The sequence below is a fragment of the Bison bison genome, unplaced genomic scaffold, assembly GCF_000754665.1.
Source record: "Bison bison bison isolate TAMUID 2011002044 unplaced genomic scaffold, Bison_UMD1.0 scf7180017864519, whole genome shotgun sequence".
Taxonomy (NCBI): Eukaryota; Metazoa; Chordata; class Mammalia; order Artiodactyla; family Bovidae; genus Bison; species Bison bison.
The window spans coordinates 20,292,955-20,318,863 of NW_011495072.1; the positions used below are offsets into that span (position 1 = coordinate 20,292,955).

At 38.7% G+C, this 25,909-nt stretch overlaps 1 protein-coding gene across 6 annotated transcripts in view; it reads right to left on the bottom strand.

Annotated features, from left to right (window-relative positions):
* Positions 1 to 25,909, bottom strand: part of CDC14A (cell division cycle 14A) — a 189,641-nt gene that overhangs the window by 146,176 nt on the left and 17,556 nt on the right. For 4 of the 6 annotated variants that reach the window (XM_010830982.1, XM_010830980.1, XM_010830977.1 and 1 more), the window contains exons 3-5: positions 18,674 to 18,749; positions 13,384 to 13,428; positions 7,027 to 7,119 (exon numbers count right to left, since the gene is read on the bottom strand). In XM_010830982.1, the coding sequence (XP_010829284.1) occupies positions 7,027 to 7,119; positions 13,384 to 13,428; positions 18,674 to 18,749 (214 nt within the window). The remainder of the gene's footprint in view (positions 1 to 7,026; positions 7,120 to 13,383; positions 13,429 to 18,673; positions 18,750 to 25,909) is intronic. The other 2 variants (XM_010830979.1, XM_010830981.1) reach the window with 1 other exon arrangement.

Here is a 25,909-nt window from a genome sequence, read left to right on the forward strand (position 1 = left end):
GGGCTGGAAAAACACTCTTTGAATGAATTTTTATTCAAATTTGACACTTACTACACATTTTTCCAAACTTATTTATTGCTCATCTGTTGCCCTATTTTAAAGCTAGGCATTCCTTCTTTTTGTCTTTAATTATTTTTTATTTCCCAGAGTTCACTACAATGCTGAGTAGAGCTCATCTGAACTAAATAAATATTTACTGAACTAACAAATACCTGAACACAGATTTCAAAAGTGAGAAATTCATCTGATTTGGGCAAATTCTTCCTTTAGAATACAAACAACTTTCTGAAGAATTTTTATCATAAACAGGTAATGAATTTTGTCAAAAGCTTTCTCTGCATCTATTGAGATGATCATATGGTTTTTATCTTTCAATCTGTTAATATGGTGTATCAAATTGATTTGCATATACTGAATAATCCTTGTATCCCTGGGATAAAGCCCACTTGATCATGATGTATGACCTTTTTAATGTGTTATTGGATTCTGTTTGCTAAAATTTTGTTGAGGATTTTTGCATCTACATTCATCAATGATATTGGCCTGTAATTTTCTTTTTTTGTGGCATCTTTGTCTGGTTTTGTTATCAGGGTGATGGTAGCCTTATAAAATGAGTTTGGGAGTTTTCCTTCCTCTGCAATTTTCTGGAAGAGTTTGAGCAGGACAGCTGTTAGCTCTTCTCTAAACTTTCGGTAGAATTCGCCTGTGAAGCCACCTGGCTCTGGGCTTTTGTTTGCTGGAAGATTTTTTTATTTCAGTTTCAACCTCAGTGCTTGTGATTGGTCTGTTTACCAGTTTTGAAAGGTTATACTTCATCCTAGGAGGCAAAAAAAGAACTCATACGCACAGCTTCACACCTTCCAGTGAATTATTCTAAGTCATCATCAGAGTAACAACCATATGAGTGTCACTGAGTTAAGGAAGGATCAAGTATGAAATGGATGGAAAGGAAGGAAGACAAAAAGAGGAGAGCAGCCTTGGCTCTTCAGGGGAAGTAAGACAACAGCTTAGAAAACAATCTGGAAAGCAACACAGCTTTCCCTCCTAGAGCACCAGCTGTTCCTAAGTGCTTACAATGCCGCAAGGCCAGGCACTGCCCTGACCCCTTCATGAGCATGACCTCCTCAGTCCTCACCACAACTATGTTGGGCGGGATGTTATCATCTCTGTTTTAAAGATGGAAAAAGCAGGAGTTTGGACGAGTTAAAGAACTTGGTCAAGACATACAAATAACAAGTGAATTCAAGGCCAAGCTGTGGCTCCGCTGAAGTCTTTGCTCTCAGCCTCTACACCAGAGGCAGAAGGGCTTCTTTGCAATTAGTAGTAGACTTAGAGGTATAATGCAACTGCTAAGGCCTTAAGTATAGTCTACAGAGGGAACAGCAGACACAGACATGGTTAGAAAGTCTACAAACCTTAGCTTTGTCATCCCTGATCCAGACATGACATCTGGGTCAGGCCAGTCCCAGTTAATCCATAATTAGACCCCTTACTGAGCAATCTGAAACCTCAACAAATGTGTTAAGGAACATATAATGTGGTTACCATCTTTGTTTAAGTATCTTCCACATATCTGAAAAAATTCTTAATTCTTTAACCCTGAATTATTTTCCAGTCCTTCAATCATCATGGCCTCTGCAAATTCCCCTTGACCTGTTTAGCACAGTTCTGTGAACTGAAAGCAATACAGAAATCGGTGAGGATCTGGTCTGTAAGCATGTGGCAGGAAACTAATTAATTCATGGTTATAAATTTTCAAAAGCCATCTTTAAATTGTTAGTCACTCAGTCATGTCTGACTCTTTGCAACCCCATGCACTTTAGCCCACCAGGCTCCTCTGTCCATGGAATTCTCCAGGCAAGAATATTGGAGTGGGTAGCCATTCCCTTTTCCAGGCGAACTTCCCAACCCAGGGATCGAACCCTGGTCTCCTGCATTGCAGGCAGATTCTTTATTGTCTGAGCCACCAGGGAAGCCCTCTATGAACTGAAAACAGTATAAAAATCAGTGAGGAGTTGGTTTTCAAGCATGTAGCAAGAACCTAATTAACTCATGCTTATAGTTTTTCAAAAGCCATCTTCTTTAAACTCATCTGAGAGTATTCTGGATGGTATAATGATCTAAGCTTCTTAACTCTGAAACTGCACTGCGTATTGTACTGGAAGGGAAAACCTCTTTTCAAAAGAGTTGATCTGTTTTTAAAATTTGAACCCTGCATCTTAAGGTCCACAATGGCTCAGCTTAAGGGGTAAAGAGATGCTTCATGAGTGGGGACTTCCCTGAAATGGATGTCTGTCCCTTGGGAAGTGTCACTGTGATCTCCAGTGGCCACATCATTCCAACAACTCTGGCTTTCAGATCACCCACAGAGAAGGGTTTGTGGATTTCCTACTGAATGTGATGTTCTGTATTTTATCTCCTTTTTGATACTCATGACAATTCTAGGAGATAGAACATAAAAAGTTTCCCCCTCACTTAGAGATAAGGAAAGAGAAACACACAAAAAAGAAAGCTTCTGTGACATACTTAAAGTCATGATTTAACAGAGAAACCACAGAAAGCCCTGACTCTACAGGTACATAATGTTTGCATAAATTGTCACACTCAAAAGCAAGGTATGATAATTGTACAACAATATGAATGTACCTAACACCACTCAACTATACACTTAAAAATGCTTAAGACTCATCAAAAAAAAAGATTTTGGTAACTATATATGGCAACAGATGTTAACTGGATTTGTTGTGGTGATCATACTGTAATGTATACAAATATTGAATCATTTTGTTGTACCTCTGAAACCAACATAATGTTATGTCAGTTATAACTCATTAAAAAATAATTAAAAAAGAAACAAAGAAAAAATGATTAAGATAGTAAATTGCATGATATGTGTTTTTCACCTTAACAAAAATAAATGAAAAAAAGTTTATCAAAAGAGAAAAAAGAGAAGTAAAGTAGTGATGTGACTTTGTATACAGACACTTCCCTTGGTCCATAACCTTTACTTTGATCCTGCATTTTTAAAGGCCATGGTTGGCTCAGTCATTACTGCAAGTATTTCTAGTAATGAGGAAGATACAACTTTAAGCTATATCCAATTAATTCCATTTGATCGTTTTCAGTTTCTCTCTGAAGTGACCCAAAGGAAGTTATCTTCCTTCTTTCTTTCATATTTTATCATTTCATTATTCATTCATTCAGTAGGTACTTATGGAGCACCTGCCACCAACTGGGCACAGTTCTAAACTGATGCTCAGTGTTCAAGTACTGAAACAGTTTCATACCAGTGGCAAATAACCCAGCGCAGCCCCCTCCCACCCCCCATTGCTAGCCACCTTGTCTCTTCCCTGGGACACCCTCCACCCTGGACTTCCCCATGATTCAGCACAGCAGGAAGGCTCCATTGTGGCCAGCTTCCAGTTCAACTAGTGAATGCCTGGGCCTAACTCTTGATTAAATATTTTATCATTTCCTAGACACAGCAATGAACAAAACTGACAAGGTCCCTACTTTATAGTCTAGGAAAGAGATAATAAAAAAGTAAGTACACCAACAGACCTGAGAGTTTCAAGTACTAGAGTGCAGTAAAAATAAATAAATGAAACATCAAGGGCCAGAGGATACTGGAGGTGGGGGAAGCAAGGTAAAAGTCGGGAGAAAGTCTCTCTGAGGAGGTGATGTAAGATCAGAAGGAAGAAGGAATGTATATGTCTGAGGTAAAAACATTCCAGAGAGAGAGAACAGAAATACCAAGCCTTGTGGTGGGAATAAGCTTGTGATGTCATGGTTAAAAGGCATCACAGAGGTAGAAAGGAGAGGTAGAAAGGAGGTAGAAAGGAGAGGTAGAAAGGTAGAAAGGAGACCACAGAGGTAGAAAGGGCTAGATGAGGGAAGATCTTAATGGCATTGGGTAAAGAGACTCAATTTCATGCCAAGAACAGTGAGCAAACATTAGACAGATTTGAAAGAGGGTAATGATCAAATTTATAGTTTTAGAACATTACTCTGACAATTGTGTGGCAACTGAACTAAAGGAAAGCGAGGGTGTGAAAAGGAGACGATGTATGAAGCTGTGGTGGTCAGCCACATGAACAGTGACAGCGGCTTGGACTGGTGACAGCAACAGAGATGAACAGAAGCATTCTGACTCAGTACAGGTCTTAGAGTTAGAAATTACTGATGAGTATAATGTGGAGGAGACAAGAATCAAAATGACTACTATCCTTTGATTCAGTAAGTTGCTGATGGTAGCTCATTTACTTAAAAAGTCAATGAGTCGGGGAATAAATAGATTTGTGGAGAGGAGTAAAAATGTCTTCCAAGATTAGAGGCAGATGTAGGGAACAGACTTGTGGACATAGCGGGAAGGAGAGGGTGGGACGAACCGAGAGAAACACTGACACATATATACCGTCAAGTGTGAAACAGATATCGAATGGGAAGTACCCGTATAGCATAGGGCGCTCAGCCTGGCACTCTGTGACAACCTAGAGGGGTGAGGGGTGGGGTGGGAGAGAGGCTCAAGACAGAGGGGCTATATGTACACTTCCAGATGATTCATGTTGCTGTGCAACAGAAACCAACACAACAATGTAAACCAATTATCCCCCAATTAAAAATAAATTTTTAAAAATTGTGCCACAATAAATGTGAGATATCATTTAGATATGCGGCTATCCAACAGGCAGTTAGATATTTGATTTTGATAATAATCCTGTGAGACAGATTAGAAAACCCTGGTACTAATCAAATTTTACTAATGAGAAAACTAAGGTTCAGAGAAAAAGTCTTGTCTTAGTACAAAATATTTTTAGTAGTCAATGACCCTTGATAGAAGAATGATAACCACATTTCAAAAAGGGTGACACCTTTACTGCTGGGGACTCTGAAAAAAACACAGGTACATAGTTCATGCCATTTGACTACACAGCTGTTCCAAAGTCAAAGTCTTTTATGTCCAAGAAGATTCCCCTGGGAGATTATGACTTATCCCAATAGCAATAATGTAATATATGTGAAACTTAGCTGAGATGTATAATGCCACTACTGTCTTCTTAAGATATCTGAATCAACAATTAAATGCACACATACAATACAAAGTAAAGCATAAAATTATCTTTCAGGAAAGATTGCAACTCCTGGTTTTCATTTTTATTAAGTGTTGTGTCCAAAAGCCTCCTGGGGAACACATTTCTAAAATTAGAAAAGAAAATCAATTGGGAAATGACTAATACAAGAATAATTACCCTGCTTCTCAGGACTGTAACAGCCTGTAAGACAAGCTCAAGCTGCCCTCAGCACTTCCCCAGACTGCTTTCCTCTCATTTGATTGCTTTAAAGTGGTGGAAACTTCTGCAATAGAAGATATATTTTACCCCCAAGCTCAACACATATGTTAGAATTAAACTTCCGATCAAAATCCCTAAGGTACCATGCTGAACTTAAGGATGTCACTAAAAACAGGAAGGACAGGCACTAAGAAAGAAAAAAAAGAAAGAAGTGGGGAGAGAGGGGAAGAGGAGGAAGGAAAGGCGGGAGCAGCAGATGCCTCTTCCTGATGACAATTACTTGTGATAAAGGCCTCAAGAAATAACACGCTCAAAGGTAGGACAAAACCCCTCAGCAAGATACGATGTTTACATGGCCTGAATCCAGAGGTTATTGCAGACTCTCCATATTCTAAATACACAGTGTCAATTATCAGTTTCAAATAAATAGCAGTCATCAAAGGTAAAGTGAAAAATAAGCATGCCAGCTTAATTCAGCTTACCAGCACTTCACTGAACCTTCATGCCAACGGCCAGCTTTTCATGCATGCTCTCCAAATAAAAGCAAGAGCCTGGCTGGCGCTACAAATAATCCTAGTATCCTCAGAATTGGGAGGAAACTTAGAGCTCATTATATCCAACCCTCTTATTTAACAGATAAGGAAACTAAGTAAAGCTAGGAAAGATAAAGTGGTTTACCCATCATCCCAGAGCCACTTCAGGATGAATAGCGGTGTTTCTGATTCTTAGTCATGATTCCAAGTACTAGAGCATGCTGTCTACGGAGCGAGAAAGAAAGGTACCACCAGGGATGGCCCAAGGCTTTCTGGTAGCCACATCCTGATGAGAAATGGTGGGCAGAGCTGGATACCTCCGTTTGGAAACAAGGCCCCAGGCCACAGGCTGGCTGTCAGCCTGCCACTGTTCTCAGCCCACACCGTGCAACAGCTGACAGTCTCTGCAACAGCACAGCTGGGCTCTTCCCCTCAGAGCTTTTGGTTTGATGTGGCAGAGTTTGATGTCTGGTAGCCGGTGCCTCCTTTCGTCAGGGTCTTCAGAAGAAGGCCCTTGAAAGGTCACATAGCAGTGAGCTTCCAGGCTTTAGAGACACAGACTCTCCCGAAGGATGAGAAGGAAAAGGACACCTCTCTCCCCTTCCTGCCCAATCCTAGTATGTATAGAAAATTCTAGAAGTGTCCATACCAAAATTGTGTAGCACATTCATGTAGAACTCACATTTACATTTCAGAGGAAAAAATTTCTAATCAAGATTAATTTTGAAAAGCCATGTCTAGTTATTAGGGAAGCTGTAATATATGCAGGATTTATATTCAGCTTGCTTACTGTAAACACTTGTATAGATGAATAAAGGGACTGACAATAATAATAATCCTCCCCCATGCAATTAAAGATTTCCTCTTATTCCTAAGAGGAAACCCTTAACAGTCTTTAATCATCTTCTACTATGTATTTTTTCCTGTAAATATCCTTTCTTTTTATAAAACACCTATACAACTGTGGGATACAAGCTATATGTTTTAGTCCCAAGATTCTCTCATTAGCTACTGGAAAAGAAGACCCAAGAGTAAATGGTTCATCAATATCGGTCCACGCTTTCCATTCCAGATCAATTTGCAAGTTGCTAATAATCTTCATCATCTCCCAAATCCACTGAAAAAGCGTCCTGGATTTTATTTGACAGTGTTAATATTCCAGTGGCCTGATTATAGAAAATAATCACGAAAAAAGTACTTACGGCATAAGCACCTATCAAAAATGCAGCATTTGCTCTTTTCCGTTGGTCAAAACAGGTGTAGTGCACTATTCTCTTTCTCGATAAACTGTATGACTAGAAAGAGGGAATAAAAAGAGTTAGTGTGACCACAGAAACACCGTACAAAAAAACATCATCTCTTAAAGTACAGAGACGTGTCATAATCAGTGACATTTAACAATTTTTTAATTTCTGGGGCATCGGTGTATAAGTATTACAGGATGGAAGGTTACCAGCTCAGACATTTTATAGCTCAAACATCATGTAAGAACTGACACTATATCAAATATGCTTCTCTTCAAGAAAGGAGACTAACACAGTAGGAAATAATTAAATTATTGTGATCTTTATTAGCCAGAATCATTTTTGAAGATTTACACTTGATCTTGTATATAAAATTTATTCATCATTTTTCATTCCCTAGCATACTATATTCACTCCCAGAAAAGTTATCTTTACTTTTTACATTATGCCATTTCTTTTTAAATGTGCCAACCAATCTATTTTCCTCTTTAAAAAATTTTAAATGCCTATATTAACTAGAGTGTCAATATTAATATTTTCTTTTTCTAACATTCTATAAAAATCCCCATTTAATTATCTGAAAATAAATGATTAATGGAAAAAGATGAACCATCAAAAGGATTACGCCAGCAAACATCTTAACACAATAGCCATACATTAAATTTATGGATTCAAACGAACAGTTATTAAGCACCTGCTGCTCTTCGCCAGGCAATATGCTGCATGCTCAAACAAATCCAAAATAAGCAACACAGTATTTTGTATACATGCTAAACATGAAAAGAAGGTAAAAATTAAAAGATCCATTAAAATAAAATAAAATTATTAATAAACTCAAACATAAAACAATGAAAACACGATACAGCTCGATTTCCTCATATTTTTAAACAGTTATTTGGTTTTCCTCATATTTCAAAACAGACAAATGATTCTAAAAATACAGACACATAAATGCATTTTAACATTTATCTATAAATTCATTGCTACTGCCAAAGCAGCTTTTTATACTTTACACACTGACTACAACCCACAGAATATCTGCTTTGAGAGCCCCTTTAAAAATGTAGGTAATGAGGCTTCTGAGCCATCAGGGAAGCCCCTGGTGGCTCAGAAGGTAAAGCATTCGCCTGCAATGCGGAAGACTCGGGTTCAATCCCTAGGCTGGGAAGATCCCCTGGAGAAGGAAATGGCAACCCACTCCAGTACTCTTGCCTGGAAAATCCCATGGACAGAGGAGCCTGGTAGGCTACAGTCCATGGGGTCACAAAGAGTCAGACATGATTGAGTGACTTCACTTTCTTTCTTCTTAAAAATGTAAGAACTCAACTATATACCTTTCTTTACCCTGCTATTTTCTATAAGGAAAAGAAACTCTTTCAAAACTCTGAAGTCAATTCTAAGATGAAACTGCAACATTCTGGCTTTAACATGTAACCAAAGAAAATTAGTTTCATGGTTGTGAGCCTGGAAACCCTCACTGCCCCAATTCAGGCATGTCTTTGATAACCAAGACTCATATTCTGAAAATAGCATTGCTCTTTGAAATTAAACTTTGAAAAACAAGTGTCTGCCTCTAAAAGAGTTTCTTAGTACCAAAGTCCTTATTTCCAAACAAGCTTACTAAAATACCCCTACGAAATAAAGTTTGAGTTCATTTTAAAAATAAAAGAGTACATTTTATTCAATTCCGTTCAGTCAAGTTAATGCACACAAGTTATCTAAAGACGTCAAGGTCACCATCAATGGTCCTGACACCTGCCTACTTGCTTCCTCCACTGGAACTACATTATCTACTGGACATTTCTTGTTTGTGTCTTTGTTTTTGCCAGTGATTTATCTCCATCAATAAGTTATATTTATTGAAAGGAGAATCAAGGCTCTTAAAACCTAAGCTTCTTCTACGGTCTCTAAATCCCAAGCCACCTAAAGAATGCCTTACAAAGCCCAGGCCTCCATTAACATGAGTCGGATGGAACACAAGGACTCAGCTCTTCTGGCTCCCAGTCTCTCACTATTTTTATTTCCTGACTCTCTAACACACCTGTGAGGAAGTTTAAATTACCTGTCTGGAGGCTCTTTTCTACTAAGAGTTTAGGTTTCATGACAAACTACTTAAGTTATCATTAAATAATGTGGAATTAAATTTATTTTACAAATCTACTTGCCAACAGTGACAAACTCATACTGCTGTACTCTTATCGCCAATGGTCTTTACTGTTGGCTTGTTCTTGAATTTTCTGTATTTGTTTGCTTTTCTCTCTAATTCTAAAGTATACGGAGTGCAGAGCACCACCCTGCAATGGGAACCATTAAACTGAGGACAGAATTCTGAAGGAAATTTTCTTTTCACTCTCTATATAATTTTTAAGTAAATATAATACAAATTAAAAATTTAAGGGCTTTATAATTTACCTTAAAAGCTTTAAGAAATTACATCAGATAAGGAATAGTCTTTATAAAATCTACCTAGAAATGTAAACTATTTTAAAATACCTCCTATGGGAAGCTGCCTATGAGATGGAAACATAATTGACTTTTTAAAACATCTGTCATCATACCTATTCACAAAATTTCCTTCTCATGTGATAGAACATTCAGGACTTACTCTCTTAGCAACTTTCACATTTACAATAGAGTATTATCAACTGTAGTCACCATGCAGTATATTACAATAACTAACTTTTTTAAATGAGAGTTTTCTATCTGATTTCCAGCGATGTTTCTAAAACTCCTAGTATTTATTTTGCTTAGCGATTTTGGAATTCTAGTGTTTTTCTCAGTTAACTCTCAAAAGCACACAGTCAAAAACCAATCTGTTCAGTGAAGCTTGCCCAGTATCTCAGGTCACAAAGAGTTGAGTTCTCACTCAGGGAATCAAAACTAATTCAAAGTGAAGGACAACAGAGAAAAAGCTTAGACATTACAAGCCTTGTCCTAATTTCCCTCCTTGTCACAGCCAGGCCTTCCTCTTACGGGTCGGCCTGCCCCAGTCTTGCAGTAGCAATGCTGTTCAACAGAGGAGATATTCTGCTACTCACATGAATTTTTCAGGGATAACAAAACATTCTGCCAGTTGTTTAGTGGTGCTTTACATGATTGGGCTGATATACACAAACTCTTTAATGTTTCCTCCTTCCAAATATTAAACATGCCCTTTTTCTTTAAAACACACACACACACACACAAACTACCTATTACATATCAAACTGCTCTAGAAGGAACAATACCCTCCATTGGAGACACTGATGACTAAAGTGCCTTTAGAGGAACATGTGGCTCATCCTTTGAGAACTTTCATGGTAGAACTTTACCACACAAGAGAAGAAAGGTACAGTGTGCAGCCATAGGACTCTGTTTTATAAATGAGCCCTGTAGGTATTTTCTCAAGTTCTGCCCTAATATCAAGAGAACTTCCTGCCTCCAAATTGGACAGTTGCCTCTTCCTTACCTGGCCTGTCTCCTCTAGAGTCCAGTGTGCTGGCCAAACCCCTCATGGACATTACTTGCTAAATCATACCATCACCTCTGGCTTGCAGTGAGTTCCTTGCTCTATTACAGATTCTTCCTGCTTTACATGAAAAGCTTTGAGACTATAAAAACACTGTGTACAATAGCAAAGTTATAAACTAGTGAAACAAATGGATATAGTCTTAAATATAAAGGGGAGGATGTCACAGAAGGAATACTACGACCTCTGGACTGTTCATCTGCTGTGCAGCAAGACTGCATATGACTCATTGCAAATTATAATGTGCAGCCACTATTTATACTATATTGTAGATTTATATCTAGAAACTGGAATATATAGCCTTCTGAATCTTAACTAAGTGGACTCTCCTTTATAATAACAGCAACAACAACCTAATATTTACTCATCAGTTGCTACATTCCATCATTTCTCAAAGCAGTAGGACAGGGCCAGAGGCGTCCAGTTTGACCAGACACAGCAAATCCCAAACAGGAGGTTCTGGGCAAGGTTACAGCGTAACAGGCAAGCAATGTTTCTCTTTTACCAAGAGAACATAAGCCTGAAGCCATAGAGGGCCTGGCTTACCACACTTGACCCAGAGCTCCAAGGTCAGATCATAGAGAGTTGAACGCTCTCTGCAAGTGTGGCGGACAGGAGAAATTCAGAACTCTCTGAGCTTGATAACATGTGTAAACTTTAACTCTCAATCATAAGGCCATGACAAGCTTCATGGTTCAAAATTTAAATAATTCTCAGGTTGAAGTGGTCAATAATTTTAAAACTTTTCAGAAAAAAAAAAAAAACTAAATTTCAATCTAAATTATATTTTATTACTATATTATTATGCTGCATTTCATTCTCTTAACAGACTGGTTCGGAGTCACCTGGAGGGCTTATTAAAACACAGATTGCTGGGCCCCACCCCTAGTTTCTGATTTAGCAGGGAAGAGCCCAAGAAGTTGCATTTCTAACAAGTTCCTCAGTGATACTGAGGCTGCTGGTCCAGGGACCACAGACTGACCTCTACTGTGCTAACATATTGCTAAATCTTGAAAAAGAGCTGCATGAAAATGTGTGAATAAGCCCGACACCTGGAAATGCACTATATGGACCCTAACATATTGTCCATCTGGTCAAGTAGCTCCAAGAGACATTTAAATTCTTTTAGGAACTCCAAATCATGCCATATGATTTGTTAAAGCATGTTATAAAAAACACATTTCCCCAGATTCTCAGAAACATTTACTACAATTTGTACATTATTACATTCCAGCTGGTAACACCTAAGGAAAAAGTTCCTTTACTGATTCAGTAACCAAACTGCTTTAAATGGTTTAATTCCAGAGGTTCCAAATTCAGATGCTCTGAGTGGCCAAGAATTTGAGGTGGGTCAGTTGGCAAACTAGAAAAGTATGTCCAAAGCAGACCCAGCTCTCGTGCAGGAGTCTGGGCCCATAATCAGATGCTACAATATTTAACAGAAGTCAGAAATTCATAGTTTAATAAAGGAAGAATTTCATAAATTGCAATGTTGACCATGAATTCAAAATTTTTAAACAGCATTCATGCTCCCTTCCCAAAAAATGTCTGTGGACTGGAAGCAGCCCACAGGTAATCAGTTTGCTGAATCTGGGTACCGGGATACTGCAGCTGAAGACAGTTCTAATGGTTCTCTCAGCATGAACTGAGTAGCTGTTGTGTGTCAAGCACAGCACTGAGCAACATGGTAACAAGGGGAGCAGAACCCCAGTCTCTAGCCTCATAAGGCTCACAGTTTAATGAATATCTGATGCTAAATGAGGGGGAAATATTGGCCAAGGCTTATGACAAACAGAAGAGAATAACTACCTAGGGATGCATTCATAGCACAGGAAGGACCAATGGAGTAATCTTAATTACAGATACAATAACTGTTTCATTTAACAAGGTAAAAAAAAATACTAGCTAAAAGATGGGATTCAGTATTGAACATCTATCAATTAACCTAAGCAAAGCTATGGAAATTTCCAGATCTATACTGTTTCCCTGAGTGAGAGTTAAAATTCTACTACTCTTATGTACATCATATACAGCATATAAATGTTTGATGGTACTTGTAAACCAAAGTACAATGACTGCAATCGTAGAAAAACACAAATGAAAATGAGGATACTGACCCCAGGCAGACATTTTCTATCTCAGGAAGGAAAGCTATGTGAAAGGTTGCATTCTAGTGAGGTCACTGTGAAAAACAAGCCACAGCAACTCAGAGAGAGAGAAAATGATGACATGTTACACAAATCACAGAACCACCAGGCTATCCTTGGATTATGATGACAGACACAAATCATGCACTTCTTCAGTTAGGTCAGAACTACATAACCATTCAAAATCAAAGGGGATACAATTAAGCTCAAAGCCAGAAAATACAAAAACAAAAGAGTTAATGGCCAATTTAAAGACACAGATTTTCAGAGGGCAGCCATTTGGTAAAGTTGCTTGCCATGCTTAAAAGTAAAATCTTCAAGTCGTGTGGTTAGAATGTGGTGTTTCCCAAGCTGTATGAATCAGCCTGGTTGAGCTAAAGAAGATATTAGTGCAGCCTGGATAATATGCCCTTTAATAAAAAAAAAGAGCCCATGCACTTCCCTAAACAAGCAAGCTCTGCCAATGATGGTGGTCAGATTAAGTAGATTACAGCACAGGGACCACGGTGACCAAGGCATCATTCTCTTACAGGTGACTAGTCTAGCCCAGTAATGGCCTCAGCAATCAGCGTCTCCATAGCAATCAGTGGTCATCCCATTGCAAAAGCGATAAAATGAACAGGTCTTCCTATGAGCAGCCATGACCTCTACATGTTTTACCTCCAACTTTCCCAGGAAAGGGATATTCTTGAAAATTTTCTTTGGCTGTGCAAAACAAAATATGGTTTATGTTTTTATTCAGAGCTAAAATAAAGCAGGTTGAATAGTTTCTTTTAAAAGAAAACAGTGTCTCTTTATGGTCCATTTTGTTTCAAACCCAGTACGTTTCTTTCAATTAAACGGCACCTCGATTAAAGCAGAAGTCAAAATGTCAAGAACAGTTGCTCATAAAGATTATTCGATCAGGCTGATAAAATAACTGAAGGCATTTGGGGTTGCTCTATAAAAGGGGGTTTTCTTGCTTGAGGATTGTGAATGGGCATAAAGGCTCCAGGCCTTGCAAACTCTATGTATGATCACACTGTTTCAGCACCCCTGATAAACCTCTTTAAAACTATATGAACTCTCTCTGGAATGTAGCTTGCTTTTCTTCCCGCAGAAGTCCATGAACCTACAACAGAAGATAACCTCATGAAGAAATCTTCCACATGTTTTTGTAGTTATAATAAGAGGGTGGTCTGATCATTATATCAAGAGTTCTTGTATGAAGTACCTGCTTCCCTGGCAGTTGCCAGACAGGATTACTGCACTGATCCATTCAGCAACAAGGACATTCCCTGAGCCCCCACCATCTGCCAGGTACTGTCATTGTTCTAATACAATCATCCATTTCACCATGCCCACTCCCACTCCCTTTCCTCCTTTTACCCTGAAAGGGTCACGCAGGACATTTTGTACACTTTAAATTACATTTCTGTCAATATTCTGTTAAATCTTTTTAAAAATAAGTCCCCAAGATTACTGTGATTGTCTTGTTGATTCATAGAGCAGGTATTAAAAAAAAAAAAAAATCAGTGCCCTAGAAAATGTCCCCTTTTTTCAGCAATGCTCTTAGACTCCCCTCCCCCACCCCCAGGCTGGGTTTTTATTTTTCTCTGATGAAAAGTGAAATCAACAGTTAAAACTGTATTTATTTTAGAATAAGCCATTTCAGCCATCTTATGTTTATAAAACTGTCAGGTTATTAAATCAGTAATTGAAAGATTTTCTTAACTGATTAACTATGAAAAAAGGCATTTTACTTTTCAAAATACCACTACTTTGTCTTTCATTAATGTAAAGCAAGCTACATTATTAATAAGAAGCTCTTATATTCTAGAGTTCTTAGCATTGTGTGCACCAAAAATCCCTTTGAGAACCTATTAAAAAGTTATGAATCCTCTCAGAAGAAAAATGTAAACACATACAAAATTTTATATATAATTTCAAGAGTTTATGGATTTAAATTAAATAATGTATACAGTTTTTCAAATTGTTCTCACTTCATTAAATCTTTTTTCTTTGACTGATTCTTTTATGGTAACTCTTGAGCAGAAATAACAAACTACAACCTATTACTGTACAACTTTTAATACTTACTCTTTTTAAAATATAGTTTAAAATAGGAAACAGGGTTTCTGCTGCTGATGGTGGTTTCTGGTTTTGGTTTTCCAATCTAAGCAGACATTTGATGAATAATTTTCCATTTTAATTCATAAAATTAAAACAAAGGCCATTGGGAATAGAATGTATACTGACACACACACCAAAAAAAACAGCAATAAATCACCTCAAATCATGAACTTGAAAAAAATCTTTTAACATATAAAAAATAACAAATTTGGGTTTGAAATAAATAGAATGTACTGTAACATATTACCTATCTACATAAGGTATCAAATAAAGGGGAAAAAATCATGAGTGCTTTATTGTGAGAAATAAAAATTTCCAAAGTAGGAAATAAAATGCACCTAAATGATTCAGGAAATCACATAGAAGAATTCTAAGAAGCTGTTATTTGTTAAAATAGTGCCAATTACTCAGAGAAATAAAGGACTTTGAGGACCAAATCAGTGCTATCAGACTGGGTACTTACGATGTCACTGGAGCAGTTTCAGTGGAGTAAGGTAGGCAAAGGTGCAATAGCAAATGATTGAGGAATCAGGACACACTGAGGATGTAAAATGCTGAGGGCAGGTTACTGAAACTTCTTGAGGCAAAGGAAAAGAGGATGTCTAAGTCATGAGGTCATGATAAGATCAACAGATTTCTTTGTCTTTAGCATCCTTGTGCTGGATACTTGGAGAACAAAATTATAATACATTCCTCTATCCTCTAGGACTCAAAGTCTAGTGAGAAAAAGATGCAATTAAAAAGTGCAAATTAGAACTGAAATGATAATTTCAGGTAAAATTAAAGCTCATCAATAATAGAGATATGCACAGAAAATTATGGGAAAACAAGGCAGCACCTCCCACCTTGTATTGCAGCACAAGGAGACGCTTACAAAACATGATGGTGCCAGAACAAGGTCTTCAAATGAGGGGTTATCAAGCCAGAGGGCAAGGGCACTTCACAGTCAGACTAGATGTCACATGCACTTGTATGGAGCAGCAATACGATTGGGGTAAAGTACAAGGCTGGGAGAGGCAGGGGGACTGCAATCTTCAGTAAATCAGTAAGTTGGTGCACGAAATCACCTGCCAGGAAGGATGGGAGTTGTCAAAGTGAGAAAGACAAAAGGCACGAAAGTAAGGTGCCAAAGGTCTCATCAAAATGAGTGATCACGGGTTACAGACAAGAGACATCAGAAGGCAACTGACGGGATAGGAAGTGAAAGGAATAGGGAGACTGAGGTCTGGAGATTGCACAAGGGTAAGAGAGACAACGTGGGGCACGTAACAAGGAGGGTACGTTCAACATCAGAAAGCCTAGAATCTGGGTTCCTGGAGGCAAAGTAGCCAGAGTGGCAGGAACAGTCACTGGAGCAAAAAAGAGGCAGAGGAGCTATGAGACCATAGTGGGACAGCAAGGGGAAGTGAGTCAGGGCTGGGCTGTGGGTGAGCACAGGAAGATGACAAACCAGAGGCTGCAGTTAGCAGGAAAGGTGGAGAAAAGAGCGTGAATGATGTGGTCAAGGGCCTGGGAACCTGGCCCCGACTTTACCTTGCATCCTTGAGCAAGTCACATGCCTCTCTGGGGCTTTCCTGTCTGCAAACCAGAAGGCTGGACTCAATGGTCATCTAGATTCCTAAATTATATCAGATAGCTTTCTCATATGGAAATGATAGCTGTGAAACTGAGAAGGTGGTCATAAACTTTGTTGAAGAACTGTCTTTATTGTAGTTTCGATCAGGGTTCACAAACGTTACCTTCCTTTTGTATAGGACTTCAAAATTCATAACGCTTTCTTAAACCTGTTTTCTAACCTCTAGATATATAATCCTAACCATCTCTCTGAGAGCTCTATAATCCCTATTTTACAGCAAACTGAGATTCTACAAGGCTGAAGTGACTGTAGCTTTGAATTGGTAAAGCAAGTCTTTTTCTTCTAATAAAGAGATTCTACCTGCTTTATTGAGATAACCCATGACTTATTAACATTTAAAATTCATTCCCTCAGCAAGCAACAAGGTGCCCATTAACTGCACTAAAGCTAAAAATGTCATTCATTCCAGGCATCCATCAGATTATCTGATCACCAAAATGAACCTAGAGGACTGTTCTGAACTTTATTTAATTTATATAATGTTGAAAGAAAGCTTTGTAAACGAAAGCAAAGCAAAACAAGTCCTTTATACACCTACTCATATTGTTTAGTACAGAATATGATAGAAAAATCATCTTAATTCAATCCATCTACTTTTATGTAGTTGGGAGATGGTGAGAGACAGAGAAGCCTGGAGTGCTGCAGTCTGTGGGGTCTCTAACAGTCAGACACGATTGGGAGACTGACAACAACAACATATAGAACACTGAGTCAGACCAGAAGTTTTGTTTCCCTAATAATGATTCCTTTCTCTTCAATCAGTCTAGATAGTAGACTGGTTCCACTTTGCTGATTATAATACCCAGTTTATATACAAATTACATACTACTACTCAAGGAAGTGAAGTCCTAGGTCTTCAAAAGGCAGAAAAGGATTTCAATTATTTATAAGTTATCTTATCCTTGTTAACTTATCTATTAAAAGTCCATTAAATATTTTTATTAAATCCTTTGGGGGATATTATTTGCTTCCTAAGTGATTATAAAAATTTTAACTTCATTAAAAATAAAAAACTACTTCAAAAAAAATTTTTAACTTTATCTTTTAAACTACAGGGAGTAGCTTCTTTTCTGAAAAATGTTAAGTAGGTTCAGTTAAAGAAATGTACCTACTATGCATTTTCAAGTCAGAGAATAAATTCAAAATCAATTCCCTACAAAGGTGATTACAACAGATGTTACATTATATAATTGTTTACTTTTAAAATATCTCTTTAGTTTCATTCCATGTCCATTTATCATTTTGAGTTAAACGACAAAAACTTGTGAATTCATATTTTACAGGAAATTCTGCATGACAGACTTGCTTTTCATGCTTAAGTTGGATAAAAATCAATCAAGTAAAAAAATTATCACTAAGCAGATAATATGTATAAGGCATTATACTATGTCACACCAGTAACATTTTGCCCAACAGAAAGATTAAACTGAGTGTTACAATTTAGAGGTTAGCACTTAATCTGCTGTGTGGATTTCACCTTCCAAATTGAAACATTTAAGATCCTCATTTAGAAAGGTGAGAGAAAAAGATAAATATTTCCTTCTATGTGATGAAATGTTTACCAAAACTAGGAGTATAGATATCACTTTTCCTCATATATGTTTAAAATTCAAGGAGGGGGGGAAAGCTACATATAAAAACATACAGATGAACAGTGAATGTATGACCCAATTTCTGTCATAAAAGGTAAAGTCCAGTCTCTGTTGCTAGTTCATTATTCTCACTCGGCTATTAATGCGACAGAGACGGCATTCAAAAAACACGCAAACATTTCAATCTTGATCAGACAGAAAAAGCTTATGCTCCACGACTCCTGCTGTGCAATGATGAGCCATGCCCCTTTTATCTCCTGGTTAACAGCATCTAGGAGCAGACCTGAAGGTTTCAGAAAAATCATCCTAGGAGGGAACTTGATAGACTCATTAACAACAACCTAAAAGGATTTGTGCTTTCTTTCTTAGATCACTATTCCAATGACTTCATTCAGCTCAAGTTTCCATTGATCCTGAAAAATGAAAGAGGTTAACGTGTCCTTTGTGGGGTAGTCAGGTAGATCAATATCAACTTCTAGGTGAACTACTCACTTCAGTTTCCAAAGATCAAGATTACCTACCTAAATGGTACACGCATGGCAATCCCACTGGTTAGATTTCACAGTTTAAAAGTTTAATATCAAAATATAAACATCACCACAATACTCACTTTTAGTTTCTTGTTTAGTTTACAGCAGTATCTGTACACCATTGCCAAGTTCAGAGGTCCAAAATCTGCATAGAAACTGAGATTTTTTTTAAGTAGTATTTAGTAAAAATATAATTTTCAATTACATCAGTGTTCAGTTTTATTTTCATTAAAGTTGTAATCGAGTTTCAATTATTTTCAGGATTAAGAGTCAGTATATAACTGATTCAGAGTGACCCAAATAACTAGTGATTTCACCCTGCCAATACCCTCCAATTAGTATAAGCAGTCTTGCAACAGGTAACTATTTAGCCTGCTTTGAGTTCCACCTCCTTTTATCTCCTTGCCAGGACATTAAGTCAAAAAAATTAAAAAGCAGACACTGAAAGAACCAATATGAACAAAACATATATGTGGTCTGTACTTCCTGGTTTTATTTAAAAGCTCATGCACCCCAGGTTCCAATTCCAACTGTTCCTCTCAAACCTTGCTCTCAATCCTCAGGTACCTTAAGTGCAGTCTTTTTTCAGTTTCGTTCTCCTTGAACTTTCTGTATGCTCTAACACCCTGGCTCAGCTCCCTCTCTCCACTCCTTTACATCCTCTCCAGGATACAGTCACCAGTCTGCTGTTATAAATTACATGATAACACCATGGAAAACAGACGGCTTTTAAGCTGAGATCCAGCATCAGTCTTTCCCATCTTCAACTACCTGCTGGACTTTCCATCTTTGGGTCCTTTTGTCACCTGGAACTCAATCCATCTTTCCTTCCAATCAGCCTTCCAGACTGAAATATTTTCCTTCTTCCAGTCTCTCAGACATGAAACCTCCTAATCACAATAGGGCAGCAAGTAAGTATCAATTTAGTTCTTATATATCAAATAAGCTATTACTCTAAGTCATCCTTCCTCTTCTATTCCTACTTTGGCAACAAAAGTCCAGGTCTTTCTTCATCTCACATCTTTAGTACTTAAATTTTTTCTCTCTCTTGCCCAATCAACCTGTACTCCGCACTAGAAATTAATTTTTAGAAAATCTAGCTTCTCACATATCCTCTCACTGTTCAAAAATGTTTAGCCTTTTCATGAAGATGGCGCCGAAGGCGAAGAAGGAAGCCCCTGCTCCTCCTAAAGCTGAAGCCAAAGCAAAGGCTTTGAAGGCCAAGAAAGCAGTGTTGAAAGGTGTCCACAGCCACAAAAAAAAGAAGATCCGGACGTCGCCCACCTTCCGGCGGCCCAAAACGCTGCGGCTCAGGAGGCAGCCCAAATATCCTCGCAAGAGCGCCCCTAGGAGAAACAAACTTGACCACTATGCCATCATCAAATTCCCCCTCACGACCGAGTCAGCCATGAAGAAAATAGAAGACAACAACACACTGGTATTCATTGTGGATGTCAAGGCCAACAAGCACCAAATTAAACAGGCTATGAAGAAGCTCTATGACACTGACGTGGCTAAGGTCAATACTCTGATCAGGCCTGATGGAGAGAAGAAGGCATATGTTCGACTGGCTCCTGACTATGATGCTTTGGATGTTGCCAACAAAATTGGCATCATCTAAACTGAGTCCAGCTGGCTAATTCCAAATATAAAAGTTTTCACTATTAAAAAAAAAAATGTTTAATGGCTCTTTACTCCCTTCAGAATAATTCTTTGACTCAAAAATCACACTCCTGGCTTCCAGACAAATCTCTCCTAACAGGTCCCGTACAGAATCTTCATTCCAAACATTCATTCTTCATTCCCAAATACGCCATGCACATTCTTAATCCAAGCTACTGTTCACATTGGTCTCCTTGCCTGGAGTGCTCTCCTTTTCTTTTTTAATACCTTCTAGCTTCCACAAAATTCAGTTCAAGTCCTAACTTCTCCACTCATCCTAAGGAAAAACTAGCCATCCTTCTCTCAAAGTTCCCAAAACTTATCATCTGAGCCGTTCTTTTGGCCCACAACACATACCATGCAGGAGACCCCGGTTTATTCCTGGGTCAGGAAGATCTGCTGGAGAAGGGATAGGCAACCCACTCCAGTATTCCTGGGCTTCCCTTGTGGCTCAGCTGGTAAAGAATCCGCCTGCAACGTGGGAAACCTGGGTTCGATCCCTGGATTGGGAAGATTCCCTGGAAAAGGGAAAGGCTACCCACTCCAGTATTCGGGCCTGGAGAATTCCATGGACTATTTTGTCTCTGGGGTTGCAAAGAGTTGGACACGCCTGAGCAACTTTCACTTTCACTTTCTTTTCATAATCTATCACATACTATGAGTTATCTTTTTAAGTGTGGATTCTACCGCCAACTATAGTGTAAGCTTCTCACTCAGTGATAGTATCTCATGCCTAATATGCTTAGAAGAATGGACTGCTCATAATAAACTTCAGCAAATGAGTCTGCTTCCCTGGTGGCTCAGATGGTAAAGAATCTGCCTGCAATGCAGGAGACCTGGGTTCAAACCCTGGGTTGGGAAGACACCCTGGAGAAGGGAACCCACTCCAGCATTGTTGCCTGGAGAATTCCATGGACAGGTGAGCCTGGCAGGCTACAGTCCATGGGGTCACAAAGAGTCAGATACGACTGAGCAACATTCACAGACAGAAATGAGTCTGCATTATGAATATTTTGCTCATTAATGCCCAAATTCAATTTAACCTAGACCATAAGTTTACTAAATATCAACACGTTTCCCCAAAAAAAGCATCCCCAAAAGACCCTTGTTTAAGTTTTTTAAATAAAAATTAGGGTTTACTTAATTTTTTCTGTTACCCAAAATACATTATCATAGATATGTCATTACAAATCTGTCAACAGTCTCCTGCCTTACTTAAGCAAAGAGTACTAAACTTGTTTATTTTACCATGTCAGACAACTTGACAATATTTTGATAACACATAATTTATATTCAAGGTAACACAAAAATTAGGTGTCCCTCCACACAGGCTCCGTGAGAGTTGAGTAGAGTTACCAAAAAAGGAAAGCTGCAACAATTTGAAATTAAAAATTCTTGATCTATTTCTAAAGTCCCCAGTGTGATATTGTGCTCTAAGTATAAACAAAATACCCATGAACGCAAAAGGAACTATACCTATAACATTTAATTACTGACCAGTTAAGCCCTGTTGACAAGAATTCACTCAAGAGAGGCAAAATGAATGGACTGTGCAAATAAGCACCTATCAGCACTGGTTAAGGCAGCCCGTTTCTATCACACAGATCTCCTTGTCCTTGGTTAACTGTAAGAAAAACTCTTAACTAATATATCTGATTCTTTTGCTACTTGAACATAAATATTGAGATGTAGAATTTTAAGGTAAATCTAGAATTTTTAGTTAAAATTATTTCAGCTTTTTTAACTCACTGTGAACAAAGTTTAGGAAAGCATAAAGAATTCAAGTCATCTCTAATTTCATACTAACCATAACAAACCAACTTCAATCCCAAACTCAAAGCTGTTTCTAACATTACAGCCAGCTTAGCCATGAGTACTTTTGGAAGTACATGGTTAATGAACAAACTTACTTCACCAAAACCATGAAAATAAATTGGTATACTGCAATAACACAGAAAAAAGTAAATCAAATACAGACGTTATTCTTAAGTTGATCTGCACTCTCCAATATGGCAGCCACTAGCCACATGTGGCTATTTAAATTAAGTTAAATTAATTAATAAATTTATTTCAGTAAAGTAAATTAATTAATTAAAAATTCAGTTCTCCCATCTTATTAGCCCATATCAAGAGTTCAAAAACCACATGTGGCCAGTGGCTACTAAGTTGTACAATACAGAAATGGAACATTTCCATCCCTGCAGAAAATGTTCTGCGCTGAGAGATGATACTGATCAAGATTTTTTTTTAAAGAAATAAAAACAAAAATAACAAACAACTAGAGATATATATCTTTCCTGTAGCTCAGACAGTAAAGAATCTGCTTGCAATGCAGGAAACCTGGGTTCGATCCCTGGGTTGGGAAGATCGCCTGGAAAAGGGAATGGCAATCCACTCCAGTATCCTTGTCTGGAGAATCCCATGGACAGAGGAGCCTAGTGGGCTACAGTTCGTGGGATTGCAGAGTCGGACATGACTGAGCGACTAACACTACTAGAGATATATAAATAAATAGATAAATCATTTAAAATAACTAGAGGGGATTCCCTGGTGGTCCAGTGGTTGCGAATCTGCCTGCCAATGCAGGGGACACGGAACCCTGCTCTGGAAAGATTCCACATGCTGTGGAGCAATGAAGCCCATGCACCGCAACTGTTGAGCTCGCACTCTAGAGCCTGGGAGCCACAACTGCTGAAGCCCACGTGCCCTAGAGCCTGTGCTTTAAGGCAGGAGACCCCACAGTGAGAAGCCTGCATACCGCATCTAGACAACAGCCCCCCAACTTGCCTCAACTAGAGAAAAAAGGCCTGCACAGCAACGAAGACCCAGCACAAAGATAAATAAATATAATTTAAAAAACATTTTGCACAGCCAAGAGCAATTCAGAACAGGTCTTCAAAGTTCAGAACTGTCACAGACAAGTATACAGCCAACAAACTCTATCTTATGGTCATTTTATACATCCTTTCCTTACAGTGCTTACAGTATTTATAATACAGTGTGAAAGTGAAAGTGAAGTCGCTCAGTCATGTCCGACCCTCAGCGACCCCATGGACTGCAGCCCTCCAGGCTCCTCCGTCCATGGGATTTTAGCTAGTGGTAAAGAACCCTCCTGCTATTGCATGAGATATAAGAAACGGGTTCAATCCCTGGGTCTGGAAGATTCCCTGGAGGAGGGCACGGACAACCACTCGAGTATTCTTGCTTGGAGAATTCCATGGACAGAGGAGCCTGGTAGGCTACAGTCCACAGGGTTTCAAAGAGTCAGACATGACTAAAGCACCAGCACCATATATATGTATATAGGCATATATATTATACATATATATACAATTTTCTAACAAGCTAAATACATTTCAAAAATGTCCAGAGCACTGAAAAACCAATCACAGCCGCTCACTGCTCACACCAAGACAGGTTATCACTGACTTAGGTACAATAAAATGCCTGGAACAAAGAAGACACCTCCCTACAACATGTATCTTTGTAAGAATTTTCCTCACCCAGGGTGGGGAAAATGGAAATGCATTACAAGACAGACCATTAGCTAATTTTCACATAGAAAATGTGAAAACAGAAAAATCAATTGGTAACTATTGAAATAATTGCTGCTGCTGCTACTGCTGCTAAGTCTCTTCAGTCGTGTCCGACTCTGTGCGACCCCATAGACGGCAGCCCATCAGGCCCCGCCGTCCCTGGGATTCTCCAGGCAAGAACACTGGAGTGGGTTGCCATTTCCTTCTCCAATGCATGAAAGTGAAAAGTGAAAGTGAAGTCGCTGAGTGGTGTCAGACTCTTAGGGACCCCATGGACTGCAGCCTACCAGGCTCCTCCGTCCCTGGGATTTTCCAGGCAAGAGTACTGGAGTGGGGTGCCATTGCCTCCTCCCAAAATAATTGCTAGAAGGCATAAAATACGTACTATGGTAACTTGGAACCAAGGCAGGAGAATAAAAGAATTGGGCTCAGGGTAGAAGAGGACTGGAAGGTCATCAACCCGGGGACAGTGAAAATGGGGAGGAGAAATGGCACAGATAAGCCCTGCAGAGATGCAATAAAGAAACCCAAGGGCTGAGTGGGCTCCTAAGCCTGAGGGTAATGACCCTTGATAGTGTCTTCTTTTGGCAACTCCCAGGAAGGAGGTCACCAGAGCCACTGCCAAGCAAGGCCCCAGACTTTTGCTGGAATGAGGGGAAACATCTCCTTTGGGCAAGGAAGACCATGGATGTATTATTTTATTATTGTAGAGCACCCTGAGGTACTCCTCCAAATTGAATGAATGAATGAACATATGAGTAAATATCCTTTGTCTATATATCTATCCCTTATCAATACATATATATCATTGTTGTTGTTGTTGTTGTTTAGTTGCTAAGTCATGTCTGACTCTTTTGCAACCCCATGGACTATAGCCCACCAACCTCCTCTATCCATGGGATTTCCCAGGCAGGAATAGTAGGGTGTGTTGCCATTTCCTTTCCCAATATATGTTGTATCTATATATAAATTTCCCCTTGTAAGGTTGGCAAATTATGGGCCAATATCTAGAATGAAACTCCTGAATTTTTAAGTGAAAATCAACACTTACTTTTATTCAGTAAGTGTTAAGTAGCTAAAATCAAATTCTTCCCTGTTTTGTTAGAAAAGAAATTAAAAGAACTGGAGTCCTACAAGTGGGGAAGAAAGGGAAGGGAGGGTTATGTGGACAGGATGAAGAAATGGGAGCCCAAGGACAGAGAAAACGTTGATCAGGGTCACCCATGACCCACAGATTTTAAGGAAATGGAAGTTAAGCCTAGGAACTTCCCCTACCATCCAGTGCTTAAAGACTCCACCTTCCAGTGCTAGGGGCACGGGTTCAATCCCAGGTCAGGGAACTAAGCTGCAGGGTGTGGCCAAAATTAAATTAAAAAAAAAAATTGGGCCTAGAAGCATTTCTGTTATACCCAACATGTCTACGTCTTCTCATGAGATTCATGACACTTAACGATGCATCATTATTTTGTGTTGTGTTTGGCTTTTCTAACAAACTCTAATTTAAGTGGGTCCATTCCTAGAGGAATTATTGTTTACAGTACAGTTGTGTCTTAGTCTTTTTTGCTGCTGTTGTTCTTTTTTAATTGGAGGATAATTGCTTTACAATATTGTGTTGGTCTCTGCCATACATCAACATGAATCAGCCACAGGTATACCTATGTCCCCTCCCTCTTGATACCTTATTCTATATATCAGAAGTTTTCTCTGAAAATTTCCAACTCTTCAGCAAAAAAGATAAACTATATTCCAAGCAATACTCACTAAACAAAATTTTGACCACCTACTCTGAGCAAGGCACTAAAAGTTAACATATTAATTAAAGAGTGCTATCCATTCAAGCTGGTTTTAGACAAGGCAGAGGAACCAGAGATCAAATTGCCAATATCTGCTGGATCATGGAAAAAGCAAGAGAGTTCCAGAAAAACATCTATTTCTGCTTTATTGACTATGCCAAAGCCTTTGACTGTGTGGATCGCAATAAACTGTGGAAAATTCTGAAAGAGATGGGAATACTAGAACACCTGATCTGCCTCTTGAGAAATTTGTATGCAGGTCAGGAAGCAACAGTTAGAACTGGACATGGAACAACAGACTGGTTACAAATAGGAAAAGGAGTAC